The 16,424-nt window shown below is 48.7% G+C and overlaps 3 protein-coding genes across 3 annotated transcripts; 2 read left to right on the forward strand and 1 right to left on the reverse strand.

Moving 5' to 3' along the window:
• Positions 1-470: 470 nt before the first annotated feature.
• On the forward strand, positions 471-1,551 carry CDV56_103188 (forkhead box transcription factor; the record flags this gene model as incomplete). The annotated part of the gene is made up of 2 exons (XM_026756807.1): positions 471-968; positions 1,060-1,551. The coding sequence occupies 2 exons, from the start codon at positions 471-473 to the stop codon at positions 1,549-1,551; spliced, it is 990 nt and encodes a 329-aa protein (XP_026618898.1).
• Positions 1,552-6,191: 4,640 nt separating this feature from the next.
• RPL34A (60S ribosomal protein eL34) lies at positions 6,192-6,961 on the reverse strand (the record flags this gene model as incomplete). Its single annotated transcript, XM_026757416.1, has 4 exons — positions 6,192-6,383; positions 6,561-6,684; positions 6,859-6,872; positions 6,938-6,961. 4 exons carry the CDS (start codon positions 6,959-6,961, stop codon positions 6,192-6,194), a joined length of 354 nt encoding a protein of 117 aa, XP_026618899.1.
• A 486-nt stretch (positions 6,962-7,447) lies between these two features.
• prp8 (U4/U6-U5 snRNP complex subunit PRP8) lies at positions 7,448-15,019 on the forward strand (the record flags this gene model as incomplete). Its single annotated transcript, XM_026757542.1, has 1 exon — positions 7,448-15,019. The coding sequence occupies one exon, from the start codon at positions 7,448-7,450 to the stop codon at positions 15,017-15,019; it is 7,572 nt and encodes a 2,523-aa protein (XP_026618900.1).
• Positions 15,020-16,424: the final 1,405 nt, after the last annotated feature.

The raw sequence follows: 16,424 nt of genomic DNA on the forward strand, positions 1-16,424 counted from the left end.
TCTTACACCTTATTGAACTCTATTAGTATTACCCCTTCTCTGTGGATATTATCCTCTGATGTCAGTTCAACAAGGTTGTGTAGAGTTTCAAAACAGCCTGTGATTGATACTAGCTTGTCTTAAGAGCCGACAATATGGTTCACTCCATTCCCTCTCACGATTTACTCGCAAACTACTCTGACCAGGGAGCTTATCATCTTTACTCTTCGAAGCTGTCGCATTCATCATCCCCCTCGTCTGATGGCTCTTTTCCAGAGAATCCTCATAATTTCAATCCCTGCTCAGCAGTCTGGGTGAATTCAAGTTCAAGCAGCCCACAGACCCTTGAGACAGCGTTCACTTTTTCTGAGTCATGGGCCCTTGATACGACTCAAAGTTATCCCCTCAGTGCCTCTACGTCGCCGCTGGAAGCTACAAAAGATGGAAATTCTTATCTATTTTCATACTGTGATGAAGGGACGTCCCATAATATGGCGCCCTATGCCAGACCGGACCAGGCAGATGTTCAGTTTGGACACCCTCGTGTGACTCGGGGCTCGTCGGATTGGATCCATGGAGTAGAGGGCCATGGTCGCAATGGCCCTGATTCTCAGATTTACTTTACGCCTTCACCCGCCGCTGAACTTTTTCCACAGCAGTCGGAGACGATGCATACGCATACCACACCCTATCCCGCAACGAGGTCAGCTACGTCTCCCAATTCTTCACAGCATGTCGACCGTGATAGAACAGAAGTTGAGCGAGAAATTGATCGCAATGAGGCAGAAAGGAATCCAATCTCAGATGAGAACGGCCCCACAGACCTTCCGTATTCTCATTTGATCGCAGAAGCTCTCAAGACTGCTCCTGATAGGAAGCGTACTCTTCAAGAGATCTATAGCTGGTTCGAGCAAAATACAAGCAAAGGGAGAGACCAACGCTCAAAGGGATGGCAGAACAGTATCCGGCATAATCTCTCAATGAATGCGGTATGTGGTCCGACCGATCCTCCGTAATTTTACCCTTTCTTTGTTTTGATCTCTGTTGGAGATGCGTGCTAAGATGCGACTAAACTTGCAGGGCTTCGAAGCCGTGAGGGTAGAATCCCCCAATGGCAAAAAAGCCATGAATTACTGGCGCCTTACGGACGAGGCATACAGGAAAGGCATTCAGTCGACAACCCGATACAGGAAGCAAGCGAATCACAAGAGGGCTTTGGGCTCGGATCCGCCGGCCCCCCAGCGTCAACGATCTGGAGCCAAAGGGGGGAAGGCGACCAAGATTGCAGCCAAGTATCGCGGCCAGATGTTGTTGATGACCGGAGGCCAGCAGGACGCTATGCAAAGGGAACGACTGTGTCTGCATCCCGCACCTCTGCACCAGCAGCAGCTACCGCCACAGATGGGGAATTACTTCCCATACCTTCGCACAGGTACTTCCGTGGCGACAGTGTCACCAACCCGTGTGTCGGGCCCTGCCACGCTGATGCATCGACCGTCGGCCGAACAGTACAATTTAGGCAGCGTCATTGGCTGCACCGAGGCCCCCTCCCTGTACCCCTTTGTTCTATGACATGGCGGGGCCTAACGCAGAGTATTGTCTTGCATATGAAAGCGGGTTTGGAGGTTGGTCTGAAATCTATTCGCTCCCCCAGTACCTCCAGTTAATAATAATCATGGCTGGTGGACCGGCCCGGAACCCTCGTCAGATCTCAAGCTCAGTGTATGACAATTTCTGGGATGACTAGATATTGACTATTGAGAAAAGAGAGTGGGCGGCAGTCAGACAGATATTCGAGACACGGGCGGCAGTCCTCTGATAGCTGACTTGCATAATCTATGTACTGTAGCTGACGGTCTAAGCCATCATTTGTTCATGATTTCACGTCAATACATTTCCCTTTTTTGCTGATCTTTTTCTTTTTCTTTTCTGGCTTAGGAAGAGCGCAAAAGTTCTGGCGTTGAAGATCTCTTATTTGTCACATTTCCGGTCCTATTGTTACCTTAAGGAGTACCTTTACTATCATCTATACCTACCTTACTTTCAAAACACTGGAAATACGGAACTTCTCAAATTTCTGGTAGATCTAGTGTGGATCCACGGTGGTAGCTTCGGGGAACATTACTGAATGGGTGAGCCATTATCTCTAGAAACCAATCCATGGCTGATATCAGACCTCCACACTATGGCCACATAGCAGCTACTGTAAATCCCTGCTTGGACATGATGGATATATGATTGAGATAAGAGGTATGTCATGGTATAACGTTACCGGGGCTTGAAATTTTGCTAGAGTTTTGGATATTTCAAAAAAACATCATGGATACACTACCTAGTAGGTACTGTATATCCACCATATTCTCAACTCACGATTCTCCCGTCAGGTATGTTTCTAGGCTGATTCGTTTCTTCATTTGGAATGTCGATCATGTGGACAGTCGTTGCTGACTGTGACGCGGTGATGATGATAGTGACAGTGGTTCATAATGCCCTATAGAGATACTGACAATCATGCAGCAATAATGCCTGTTTCGTATTAGGAAAATCTCCAAAATCTGATACACTCTTAACTCTCAGCATCCATGTCAGCTTGTCGTCGAACTCGCGTCATTGAGGATGGAGGATGCTGCCCGACGTGCTCCTTATACATCATTCATCTACAGAGTACACGAGTCAGAACACAAAATTATGCCTACCCACATAGTACATACAGATAGTACGGGGTAGGAAACCATCCATTCGACGGAAGATTCAGCCGTCCTCGAGCTCTTTTTTTCAGCCGTAGAGTCGAAGACTGGTGGTGGTTCTGCCTTGTGATTACGCAAGGCATCTAGTTGATGATGAGAAGGAGCTAAGGTGACATCTTCAAGGGTTTGTATGTATGTTTGTATGTATGTATGTGCGATATGTAAGTAAGGGTCCCAAGGGGTGTGGCGGAGTCGATTCGACAGTTGGGTAATTCCTCATTATGCCGGAGATGAGAGGAGACTGCGTTGTCATCTCCTTCCATCTGATTGAATCGACATGAAGATCCGGCGTGCTGTCATGTTGTTCCACCAGACGACCAAGTCCTGCGCGCTAGATGACCCTAAGCAAGTACCATTGGAATCTTAGCGCAGAAAATTATACCTAAAAAGCATGCTAGAAGGACGGTCAAAAGTACAAATGACTAACTGACAGGTGGACAGAGACTAGAGAGATAGATAAAGTCTCCACATGTCAAAGGATAGAGCTTGATGTCTCATGTATGTATATGTTGTCACATCCGATTCGAACTAGGTGTAGCTTCTCACTATCTCAGGCGACTTCGTAGATGTCCATCCGTCACTGTTCATGCAGCCAAGCCCAATGGCGTCGCAAAGCCAGCGCCGGACAGAGTGATCAGGGTGGGTTGTGAGTGGTTATGGACTTGATTCCAAGGGATTCATCCCTCGCGTGCTTTGCTATTCGATAGTTGGAGTAAGATGTCCATTTATTTCAGGCGTGGATTGTGCGGGATAAAGGAGACTGAGATGAGCATCCACGTCAGATCCCCTGGGCCGCCGATGAAGGACATTATCGTCTGACAATGTGATTCAAGGTCTCAGGTATGAGGACACTCTTCCTTCTCCTCCTTCTCCAAGTAATTACTGTACTTATTTGCGACTTGGACTGCTTCTTCGAAGCCAAAGTTGTTTCCTGCAAGAACTTGCGACGTAAAATCCACTCTCAAACTCAGCAAAGTGGATCGATCCATTCATCATCCATGAGTGAATCACTTTCATTCTTTCAAAGCTTCAAAGAAAACTGTCAAAAGGACGTTTTCTATCAAGATGGCGGCCGGCTCCGAACTCTAAGCTGCTTGAACGTAGTGCTTGACGACGGGGGCCGAGGTACAACCTAGGCAATGTCCTATAACTGGAAACAGATAATGATCAGAACGCCGCCTTCCTATTGGCGGGCTTCATATGGCGATCGATTCCATTTGCTTGATGGATTCTACGCCTCCACTAACTAGCATCATGGCTGGAGCGCCATGATCGAAGATTCAAGGTGATCAGAGTAAAGACCCTCGATCATCCTCTGTCTCTTTCTTCGTTGTGCATCATGGGGTATAGTGTTTTTTTCTGGTTCCTGTTACTGGGACATATGGGGTGTTCCTCATGGTGCATGCTGCTCCAAAGAATAGAACATGATTCCACTTCGGACTAGCTCGTTGCCTTCGCAACTATGACTGGGTTGCCTGAATTTTCCTTTCACCTGACCTGACCTTAAACGCCCGGGGTTGTCGCAGCAGGGATTCATCGCCGAAACAGCCCATCCCATATCAGCCTCGAAACTGGCCTAGATTCGGTGGGTACTTATGTTCTGGCCCCTCTTGCAGTTGCAGACAATAGTTGCTAATATGTACAGATCAATCGGGGGTTCAAAGCTCTTTCCGCGATCCTTTGAGCATATCATCTTCTTTCTACATCCTGCATGGGGACTTGCTTATGTCGATGCTATTATAGATCACTCTGGGTATCAGCACGTAGATAAGGCTGGTTTCACGCATCACCAGTCCGATCGATGACCGGTTTCCGTGCCGAAGATCAGGTTCTCAAGAGAACCACCGGTACCTGGAGAGCGAAAAGAAGGGTCTGGGCGACGTCCACACCGCTTCCATAGGATGCCTACAGCAGTGTAATCTGTACAGCAATGTACACCATGTGTCTGAACCGGAAAGGAATACAGGTGTGATCTTTCGATGGCTGGTTACATAATTGACAGGTGACATTCCTCTGTCGATCAGTCCTCAGAGACAGAACTCTATCTATCTACTGATAGAGTACCTCGTCCAATGTCTTATGGATGGCGGACATTATACCATAGCACTTTTCTTCCGGCCTAAATAAATTCTTCAACGATAGAAGCATGGCTCAGACTGATGCTTAACGGGGCCCCATTGGCCCTCACTCGGAATCGATGAGCTGCTCTGTCCAGGCGGATCCCCCAAGATCTACAGCACAGCAGTCGATTTCACAACCGCGGAACACCTTGTTAAACACTCAGCTATGTACTAGCTAGCTGCATGCCATGCTGGACGCACAGGCATCCGACCAGGATTCACCCGATTTTGGTACCTGAAGGTACTTTGACGTGGATGAGAAGAGATACTGTCACAAATACATAAATGAGATTTGTTCGGTATTATCATGGATGTGCGTATATGTACCACATCCCGCATATAGTTCCATATTCTCAGAATTGACAAGGATAAAAGAAGAGCAATCTACGAGGTTGATGGTCACTGTGTCGAATGGTGATCACGATGGTAGATTTGTGTCATTGATCATGAAGAGGGAACTTCGACATCTTTCATCCATCTGTGCGCTCTTCGAGACGGATATCATTACTCATGCCATGAAGAACCCGGTCCTCCCTTTCATGTTTTGCCAATGTAGCACGGTCGTACCCGGAGTAGTAGATGTCAAGTCCTAGTACATGTACAAGCAGGTACCCTCTTCCAGAAATATATTCCTGTGCTCGACCCTCATTTCCTTACACCTATGCTTTCTCCGTTATCCTTTTTTTTTTTTTTTTTTTTTTCTTTTTTCTTTTTTTTTTTTTTTGGACAATATTCTTGACCTATTCACGAAATTTCATTCTCCTTTTGGGTAGAAATCGTAAGCATGGTGCATAGTATTCGCTTCACTCCGATCCAAAAACTTTTAACAGCAATTGGTGCCTGATGATTCAGGCTCCAGCACATCGAATATGGTAGGTAAGACCCTGCTGGCGCTGGCAATTCTGCCATGACTACCTATCGAAGCATGACCATGAAGCTCTTTATCTGAGCCCCGAGCAGATGACTTGAGTGGGAAGGTGAATGAAGCGATTTCTTAATGATTAACAAGTAATCCTTAATTACGTTGCCTTCAAATGCGATCGACCTGTAGAAGTGAAAAGCTACGCATGTGGATAGAGTGAAATAGTTCTCCGATGAGCGTGACCATTATTTCATCGCTTAATAACTCATGTGTTCCCTCTGGACAGATCAACACAGTGACAGGAAGAGCTGATAACTCATGATGAGAATGAAATTTCATTGATAGCCACGACCATACAAGGTTCGCATGCTAGCCGTGTCCGTTCATCTTTTATCTCTAAGAGAACCGTACCCAGCCGAATTTTTCCATATCATTCGCTCCCACTTTAAAAAAGACGAACACCGAGAACAAAACGCAATCCGTTTAGCGCTTGCCAGCGGCCTTCTCCTGAGACTCCTTGAGGACCTTCTTGACGATCTTCTGCTCCTCAATCAGGAAAGCGCGGACAATGCGGTCCTTGACGCAACCGGCGCAGCGAGAACCACCATAGGCACGGCTGACGGTCTTCTTGGGACGGGAGATCTGGGAGTATTCACGGGGGCGGAGGGCGGGAATCTAAGCATTGAAATCAGTGATCCTGCTCAACTTCCCAGCGGTTGGCTAGAGGTGATCAAAATGTGCGCTTTTCGTTCCCCAGCTTGTCATCTCTCGACCTGACAGCACGATCGAAGACACCTATGAAAGCGCACAGAAGACCACTTGCTAGCCAGAATTTCACTCGGGAGCACTCACGCCGGGGAGCTTGATGCCACAGTCACCGCACTTGGGAGCAGTGCCCTTCTTCTTGATGTGGAGGTAACGGAGCTCGCCGCCAGGAGTCTTGATGATGCGGACCTTGTTGGACCGCGTGTTGTACCTGTAGAACAAAAACCTATCAATATCGTGCTTTCACGGGCAGATTCGGAACTGATGTATCTCGTCGCGCCAAATAGCATGCGATATGCCACTGAATTGAAGCGAACAACGCTGATAATGAAAGCGACGCTGGGGCATGATAATGTGAACTTCGGGGAGGAATTTTCAAACGTACGGGTTCCGTCTCCGCTGTAGAAAAAAGGAAAATCAGCATTTCATTCAAGAAATAGTTATACTCGAGCGTAAGGACTCACGTATTGCAATCTGTTGTTCGCCATTTTGATTGTCCTTGAACCTCTGAAACGGTGGTCAAGAGATTGGCGGCGGCGTCGTCGGTTGTCGTCGTTGTCCTCGTAGAATTCTCAAAGTCATCTGGATTTGTGTGGGTTTCGCTCGGAGCCCTGGAAGGCCGCGCTAGCGCCAATTTGGCGAGCATGCGCTAAGCCAGAATAGGAATAGCGTCTTTCCACGGAGAGCCGCCACCTCTGTTCAAGCTTGCCATCACCAAGGAAGGAGCCTGGAGAGCGTCTTCCATCACCCATCGTTGAGAAGGGGATCGTCCGGGAGTTGGGTTTATCTCTTCGGGGCTATCATTTCAACCCTTTGACGCGAAATTTATTTTGATAATCCTCACTTTTGTGATATCCTGTTGGTGCTTTGGTCTTGAGTTTGATGATTTTTCTCGACGTGGTTTGACGCGACTTTGCTCCATTATCAGAGTCGGCTAGGTCGAAAGCGTCTTTCATTCATTAATCGCCATCATCATGGCTTCGTTGCCTCCTCCCCCTCCCCCCGGATGGGGTGCAGCAGCCCCTCCTTCCATGCCTTTGGCGCCGCCGCCGCCAGGTTACCAGCCGCCAGCGGATCCGAATGTCGCAAAGTTTGCTCAGAAGAAGAACGAATGGCTGCGGACGCAGCGCAATCGGTTTGGAGAGAAGAGGAAGGGCGGGTTTGTTGAGACACAGAAGGCGGACATGCCTCCAGAGCACTTGCGAAAGATTGTCAGAGATATCGGCGACGTATCACAGAAGAAGTTCAGCAACGAGAAGCGCAGCTATCTCGGTGCGCTGAAGTTCATGCCTCACGCCGTCCTGAAGCTGCTGGAGAACATGCCCATGCCTTGGGAATCGGCTCGTGAGGTCAAGGTGCTGTACCATGTCAATGGCTGCCTTACGCTCGTGAACGAGACCCCCAGGGTCATCGAACCGGTTTTCCATGCTCAGTGGGCTACAATGTGGGTGTGTATGCGGCGAGAGAAGAGCGACCGCAGACATTTCAAGCGGATGCGCTTTCCCCCTTTCGATGACGAGGAACCTCCCCTGTCGTGGTCGGAGAATATCGAAGACGTTGAGCCCTTGGAGCCGGTCCAGATGGAACTCGACGAATCCGAAGATGCCCCCGTGTATGAGTGGTTCTACGATCACCGGCCGCTACTTGATACCCCTCATGTCAATGGACCAAGCTACAAGAGCTGGAATTTGACGCTTCCACAGATGGCGACTCTCTACCGGCTAAGTCATCAGTTACTCAGTGATGTGGTCGACCAGAATTACTTTCACATGTTTGATCTCAACAGTTTCTTTACGGCAAAGGCCTTGAATGTCGCCATCCCCGGTGGCCCACGCTTTGAGCCTTTGTACAAGGACATCGACCCCAATGACGAGGATTTCAGTGAATTCAATGCGATCGATCGCATCATCTTTCGAGCACCCATCCGGACGGAGTATAGAGTCGCTTTCCCTTTCTTGTATAACACCCTGCCGAGAAGCGTGAAAGTTTCCTGGTATTCTCACCCTCAAGTCGTTTACGTCCGAACCGATGACCCTAACCTTCCTGCTTTCTACTTCGACCCCGTCATTAATCCCATCTCGTCGCGCTCTGTCGCCCCCAAGAACATTACAGTCAGTCATGAGGATGAGATTTTTGGACCGGGAAACAACGAGGACGATCTCTTTGAACTCCCATCGGAGGTGAAGCCCTTCTTCGCTGACGAGGAACTGTACACACCTGATACTGCCTCAGCCATCGCCCTGTGGTGGGCTCCTCATCCGTTCAACAAGAGGTCAGGGAAGATGGTGCGCGCGCAGGACGTGCCACTAGTGAAGCAGTGGTACCTGGAGCATTGCCCCCAGGGCCAGCCCGTGAAGGTCCGAGTTTCGTATCAGAAGCTTCTCAAGACGTATGTGCTCAATGAGTTGCACAAGAAGAAGCCTAAGGCCCAGAACAAGCAGAATCTGCTGAAGACTCTGAAATCTACCAAGTTCTTCCAACAGACGACAATCGACTGGGTTGAAGCTGGTCTCCAGGTTTGCCGCCAGGGTTTCAACATGCTCAACCTCTTGATTCACCGAAAGAACCTGACCTATCTTCATCTCGACTATAACTTCAACTTAAAACCAGTTAAGACACTGACCACTAAAGAGCGAAAGAAGTCCCGCTTCGGTAACGCTTTTCACTTGATGCGGGAGATCCTGCGCCTTACAAAGTTAATTGTCGATGCGCAAGTTCAATACCGTCTGGGTAACATCGACGCTTTTCAACTGGCCGATGGTATTCTGTACGCTTTCAACCATGTTGGACAATTGACCGGTATGTATCGTTACAAGTACAAGTTGATGCATCAAATCCGTTCCTGCAAGGACCTGAAGCATTTGATCTACTACCGGTTCAACTCTGGCCCTGTGGGTAAAGGCCCTGGTTGTGGTTTCTGGGCCCCTGCTTGGCGCGTTTGGCTATTCTTCATGCGCGGTATCATTCCTCTTCTTGAGAGATGGCTTGGAAACTTGCTTTCTCGTCAGTTTGAGGGTCGTCATAGCAAGGGCGTTGCCAAGACCGTCACTAAGCAGCGTGTCGAGTCGCACTTCGATCTTGAACTGCGAGCCTCTGTCATGGCGGATCTGATGGACATGATGCCTGAAGGCATCAAACAGAACAAAGTCAACACAGTTCTACAACATCTGTCCGAAGCATGGCGATGCTGGAAGAGTAACATTCCCTGGAAGGTGCCAGGGCTCCCAGCACCTATCGAGAATATTATTTTGCGATATGTGAAGAGCAAGGCTGATTGGTGGATATCTGTCGCACACTACAATCGTGAACGTATTCGCCGCGGTGCCACCGTGGACAAGACTGTTGCCAAGAAGAATCTTGGTCGACTGACTCGACTTTGGCTCAAAGCTGAGCAGGAGAGACAGCACAATTACTTGAAGGATGGTCCTTATGTTTCTTCGGAAGAAGCGGTGGCGATTTACACAACCATGGTGCACTGGCTCGAGTCTCGCAAGTTTTCACCCATTCCGTTCCCGAGTGTCTCATACAAGCATGACACCAAGATTCTTATTCTTGCTCTCGAACGCCTCCGCGAGGCCTACTCTGTCAAAGGTAGACTGAACCAGAGTCAACGAGAAGAACTCGCTCTTATTGAACAGGCATACGACTCTCCTGGAACCACACTGGCGCGAATCAAGAGATTCCTGCTCACCCAGAGAGCATTCAAGGAAGTTGGCATCGATATGAACGACAATTACAACAACATCAACCCTGTATATGATGTCGAGCCGATCGAGAAGATCACGGACGCCTACCTGGACCAGTACCTTTGGTATCAGGCAGAGCAGCGCCACCTTTTCCCAGCTTGGATCAAACCTTCCGATTCTGAAGTCCCTCCACTGCTGACCTACAAGTGGGCCCAGGGAATCAATAATTTGTCGAATGTCTGGGAAACTGCCGACGGCGAGACGAATGTCATGATTGAAACGGAGTTATCCAAGGTCTATGAGAAGATTGATCTTACTCTCTTGAATCGTTTGCTACGTTTGATCATGGATCATAACTTGGCTGACTACATTACTTCGAAGAACAATGTGCAGCTGAGCTACAAGGATATGAACCATACCAACAGCTACGGATTGATCAGGGGTCTACAGTTCTCCGGTTTCGTCTTCCAGTATTATGGTCTTATGATTGATTTGCTGCTCCTTGGATTGCAAAGAGCCAGTGAGATGGCGGGTCCGCCGCAGAGTCCCAACGACTTCTTGCAGTTCAGAGACCGTGCCACAGAGACTAGACACCCCATTCGTTTGTACACTCGCTACGTCGACAAGATCTGGGTGTTCTTCAGATTCAGCGCAGACGAGTCGAGAGATCTTATTCAGCGCTTCCTTACGGAGAACCCTGACCCTAATTTCGAGAACGTCATTGGATATAAGAACAAGAAGTGCTGGCCGCGTGATTGCCGTATGCGTCTGATGCGACACGATGTTAATCTCGGTCGCGCTGCGTTCTGGGACTTGAAGAACCGTCTGCCACGGTCAATTACGACGATTGAATGGGATGATACCTTTGCTAGTGTCTACAGCAAGGACAACCCCAATTTGCTGTTCTCCATGTGTGGATTTGAGGTCCGTATTCTGCCAAAGATTCGCAATCAGAATGAGGAGTTCTCGGTCAAGGACAGTGTGTGGTCTCTGGTCGACAACACTACCAAGGAACGCACAGCCCATGCTTTCTTGCAAGTAACGGAGGAGGACATTCAGAAATTCAACAACCGAATCCGGCAAATTCTCATGTCCTCAGGTTCAACCACTTTCACAAAGATCGCCAACAAGTGGAACACCGCTCTCATCGCGCTCTTCACGTATTATCGTGAAGCTGCTGTCTCCACTGTCAACCTCCTGGACACTATCGTCAAATGTGAGACCAAGATTCAGACTCGCGTTAAGATTGGTCTGAACTCCAAAATGCCCTCGCGTTTCCCCCCTGCGGTCTTCTACACACCAAAGGAATTGGGAGGTCTGGGTATGATTTCTGGATCTCATATTTTGATTCCCGCCAGCGACAAGCGATGGTCGAAGCAGACAGATACAGGTATTACTCACTTCCGAGCGGGTATGTCCCATGATGAGGAGACTCTCATTCCTAATATCTTCCGATACATCATTCCTTGGGAGGCCGAGTTCATTGACTCTCAGCGGGTGTGGATGGAATACTCTCAGAAGCGGATGGAAGCTCAGCAACAGAATCGCCGTCTGACCCTGGAGGACTTGGAAGATAGCTGGGATCGTGGCCTGCCTCGTATCAACACTCTTTTCCAGAAGGATCGAAGCACACTCAGCTTTGATAAGGGTTTCCGTCTCAGAGCTGAGTTCAAGCAGTACCAGCTGATGAAGAGCAATCCATTCTGGTGGACAAGCCAACGTCATGACGGTAAGCTCTGGAACTTGAACGCCTACCGCACAGACGTCATTCAAGCGCTTGGTGGTGTTGAGACGATTCTGGAGCACACCTTGTTCAAGGCAACTGCCTTCCCCTCTTGGGAAGGTCTCTTTTGGGAAAGAGCTTGCCTTGCCAAGGGAACACGGCTGCTGCGGTATGATGGTAGCGAAATTGAGGTCCAGGATGTCAAAGAGGGAGACTTACTTCTTGGTCCTGACGGCGGTCCTCGTCGCGCTTTCAACATTGTGAATGGTGAAGACCGTCTCTATCGCATCAAGATCGGTGGAGGTATAGAGGATCTTGTGGTTACGCCAAACCATATTCTGGTTCTTCACCGGGAAAAGAAAGCCAGAAATAACGAGGATGACGAGCTGCCTGAAATTTCAGCAGCAGAGCGCTACGATACCGTTGAAATGACCGCCGCTGAGTTCGCCGCCCTTGGTACCGAGGAACGGAGTCGGTATCGAGCGTTCAGATGTCCTGGCTTCGAGTCGCCCGAGAAGGCAGTGCCGGTAAATCATAGTTTCATGATCGAAGATATTCGCCTTGAACCTGAGACCACGGAGTGGGCTGGTTTTCGAGTCGACAAAGATCAGCTTTACCTGCGACACGACTATCTTGTCTTGCATAACAGTGGTTTCGAAGAATCGATGAAGTTCAAGAAGCTTACCAATGCTCAGCGTTCTGGTTTGAACCAGATTCCCAACCGTCGATTCACCTTGTGGTGGTCTCCCACGATCAACCGTGCCAACGTTTATGTCGGTTTCCAGGTGCAGCTCGATCTTACCGGTATCTTCTTGCACGGCAAGATCCCTACTTTGAAGATTTCCTTGATTCAGATCTTCCGTGCGCACTTGTGGCAGAAAATCCACGAATCCGTTGTCATGGACTTGTGCCAGGTGTTTGATCAGGAACTCGAGCAGTTGGGCATCGAAGCTGTCCAGAAGGAGACAATCCACCCACGTAAGTCTTACAAGATGAACAGTTCGTGCGCAGACATCCTGCTCTTCGCAACAAACAAGTGGAACGTGACTAGACCTTCCATTTTGTTCGACACCAAAGACGTCTACGAGCCCACCACTACCAACAAGTTCTGGCTTGATGTGCAGTTGAGATACGGTGATTACGATTCCCACGATATCGAGAGATATGTCCGCGCCAAGTACCTCGACTACACTACCGATAGCATGAGTATCTATCCTTCCGCCACTGGTCTCATGATCGGTATTGATCTTGCATACAACCTCTATTCGGCGTACGGACAGTACTTCCCAGGCTTGAAGACTCTGATCCAGCAGGCTATGGCCAAGATCATGAAGGCAAACCCTGCCCTGTATGTACTAAGAGAGCGTATTCGAAAGGGTCTGCAATTGTATGCGTCTGAAAGCAACCAGGAGTTCCTCAACTCTCAGAATTATTCCGAACTGTTCAGTCCGCAGATTCAGCTGTTCATTGACGATACTAATGTCTACCGTGTCACCATTCACAAGACCTTCGAAGGCAACTTGACCACAAAGCCCATCAACGGTGCCATCTTCATCTTCAACCCTCGGACCGGTCAACTGTTCCTCAAGATTATTCACACTAGTGTCTGGGCTGGACAGAAGCGTCTTGGCCAATTAGCGAAGTGGAAGACAGCCGAAGAAGTTGCAGCACTCATTCGGTCTCTGCCTGTGGAAGAACAGCCGAAGCAGCTCATTGTCACTCGAAAGGGTCTTCTGGATCCCCTTGAAGTCCATCTGCTCGACTTCCCCAACATCTCCATCCGCGCCTCTGAACTCCAGTTGCCGTTCCAGGCTGCCATGAAGGTCGAGAAGCTGGCTGATATGATTCTGCGGGCAACCGAACCACAAATGGTACTCTTCAACCTCTACGATGAATGGCTCAAGTCCATCTCTCCGTATACCGCCTTCTCCCGACTGATTCTTATTCTGCGAGCTCTGCACGTCAACATCGACAAGGCGAAGATCATCTTGAGACCTGACAAGACAGTGATTACACAAGAGCATCACATCTGGCCTACGCTCTCGGACGAGGATTGGATCAAGGTTGAAGTGCAACTTCGTGACTTGATTCTGAACGATTATGGGAAGAAGAACAACGTGAACGTGCAGAGTTTGACGAGCAGCGAAGTTCGAGACATTATCCTTGGTATGGAGATTAGTGCACCTTCACTGCAGCGGCAGCAGGCCGCGGAAATTGAAAAGCAGCAGGAGGAGGCGAAGCAGCTCACGGCTGTCACGACGAAGACGCAGAATGTTCGTGGTGAAGAAATCATCGTCACGACCACTTCTCAGTACGAACAGCAGTCGTTTGCTTCGAAAACCGAATGGCGTACACGGGCAATTGCGACATCGAATCTTCGCACGAGGGCCAATAATATCTACATTTCGTCAGATGAAGTTTCAGAGGAAGGGTACACTTACATCATGCCCAAGAACATCCTTCGTCGCTTCATCACTATTGCCGATCTTCGAGTGCAGGTTGCTGGATATCTCTATGGTAGCTCCCCTCCTGATAACGACCAAGTGAAGGAGATTCGAACCATCGTCATGATTCCGCAGGTCGGAAATACCCGAGATGTTCAGTTGCCGCAACAGTTGCCACAGCATGACTATCTGAACGGGCTTGAACCTCTCGGTATCATCCACACGATCTCCGGCAATGAGCCACATTACATGACTGCTATGGATGTGACTCAGCATGCGCACTTGATGAATGCTCACCCCTCGTGGGACAAAAAGACTGTTACGATGACAGTGTCTTTCACTCCTGGATCTGTTTCCCTTGCAGCGTGGGGGCTGACGCCCCAGGGTTACAAGTGGGGAGCTGAGAACAAAGACACCACATCTGACCAACCACAAGGGTTCTCGACCAGCATGGGTCAGAAATGCCAACTGTTGCTCAGCGACAAGATTCGTGGATACTTCCTGGTCCCTGAAGATAATGTGTGGAACTATAGCTTCATGGGAAGTTCTTTCGGCAGCGTTGAAAAGCGACCTGTCTATGTCAAGATTGATACACCGTTGAGATTCTATGACGATCAACATCGTCTTTTGCACTTCCAGAACTTCGCTGAACTCGAGGACATTTGGGTTGATCGTTCCGATAATTTCGCTTAAAGCAAGTACTGGTGTTGGAATTCACTTTTTTTTTCTCTCTCTATCTTGTCTTATTGTCCCTGATCTCGAGGCGTTTCTCCCTCTTGCAATGTTCCATATAGTTTTTACTCTGAAAGCATGACCGAAGTCCTTTTTTCCATTGATTTGTTTTATTAGGGCGACCATAATCTGAGCCGTGGCCGAAAAAGCGAGGAACGATCATTTTTATGTGATGCAGACTACAACCTGAAATGAATACTGGGGCCCTGTATGTACCTTATGTACAGTAGTTATTACAATGATCAGTTGGTTGATTAATATTCTAGAGTCGATCTGCTTTGAGACTTGATTCGTTCCATCGAGTTTGATGTTTGCTTGATTATTGATAAGCAAGCAGTAGACTACTACGTACTCCATAGATGGATAGAGACTATCGTTTTAAATTAAAACGGGGCTTAGAAGGATGGGTGAAGCGGATGTTGCAGTTTAGTGCAGGCAGACTTGAGGACTGGACTGGGCTGGAAGCATCTTTAATTGGGAGATGGTTGGATGGTTTGACCATGGCTTCAGATCATCCCCGCCAACAGACCCACGCTACGACGACATCAACAACCACATCTCATCTTCCTGTCCATCTATCTTTCTACCTAGCAGGGCTAGCTAGCCACGAAGCAACTCGGCCATCTCCCAGGCCTGAAGTTCCGGCTTTTCCACTCTGGCTCGGTCTTTTCGAAGAAACTTAACGCCACTCCTTCCGGTTGACTCCGATGCAGGCCACATCCTCAAGGCAGGTAGTTTTGTACTATACCTAAGACATGGAGGCCAAGCAACCTCAATTTTCCTTTTCTGGGCCAACCAGCAGCAGCGATTTCTTTTGCGAGAGCGAGAAATCTGTTTCACCATTGCCTCAAGGACTTTAGAACAAAAGTCAGAATCCATGCAGCCCAACAGTGTTACAGTAGTGAGATGCGGGTGGAAATTATCGATCGCAAAAGGATAATGTACGCTATGGCAGATTCTAATCAACTAACGGGTCTTGCTTACTTTCTTTTTACCTTTGCATACAGATTTCCTGTCAAATCTACCACGCTGATGGCGATCCCGACCGGTTTTGATGAAGCTGAAGAGAACGGCTGTTAACCTCCCCTCGACGAGTCAACTCGCAAGTCGACTCATAAGTCAACGAACGCACACGGACCACAAGCCTTCTCGGAAGCTAGGCAATCGAAATCCGACCGTTGGTCGGGGAGGGCTTACCCATCTTATCCAGGTGGTATTTTCTGATTTCTGAGAGAAACACAGCCGAATAAACTCGGGAGAAGCTCGCTCGACAGCCCTTTGACGGCCTCGAACTGACGCAGAAGGGGACTCGGGTATCCCCTTGGTAGTTTTTGACTACAATTCTGGCAAGAAAGGGTGAAAAAAA

The sequence above is a fragment of the Aspergillus thermomutatus genome (assembly GCF_002237265.1).
Source record: "Aspergillus thermomutatus strain HMR AF 39 chromosome Unknown NODE_2, whole genome shotgun sequence".
NCBI lineage: Eukaryota > Fungi > Ascomycota > Eurotiomycetes > Eurotiales > Aspergillaceae > Aspergillus > Aspergillus thermomutatus.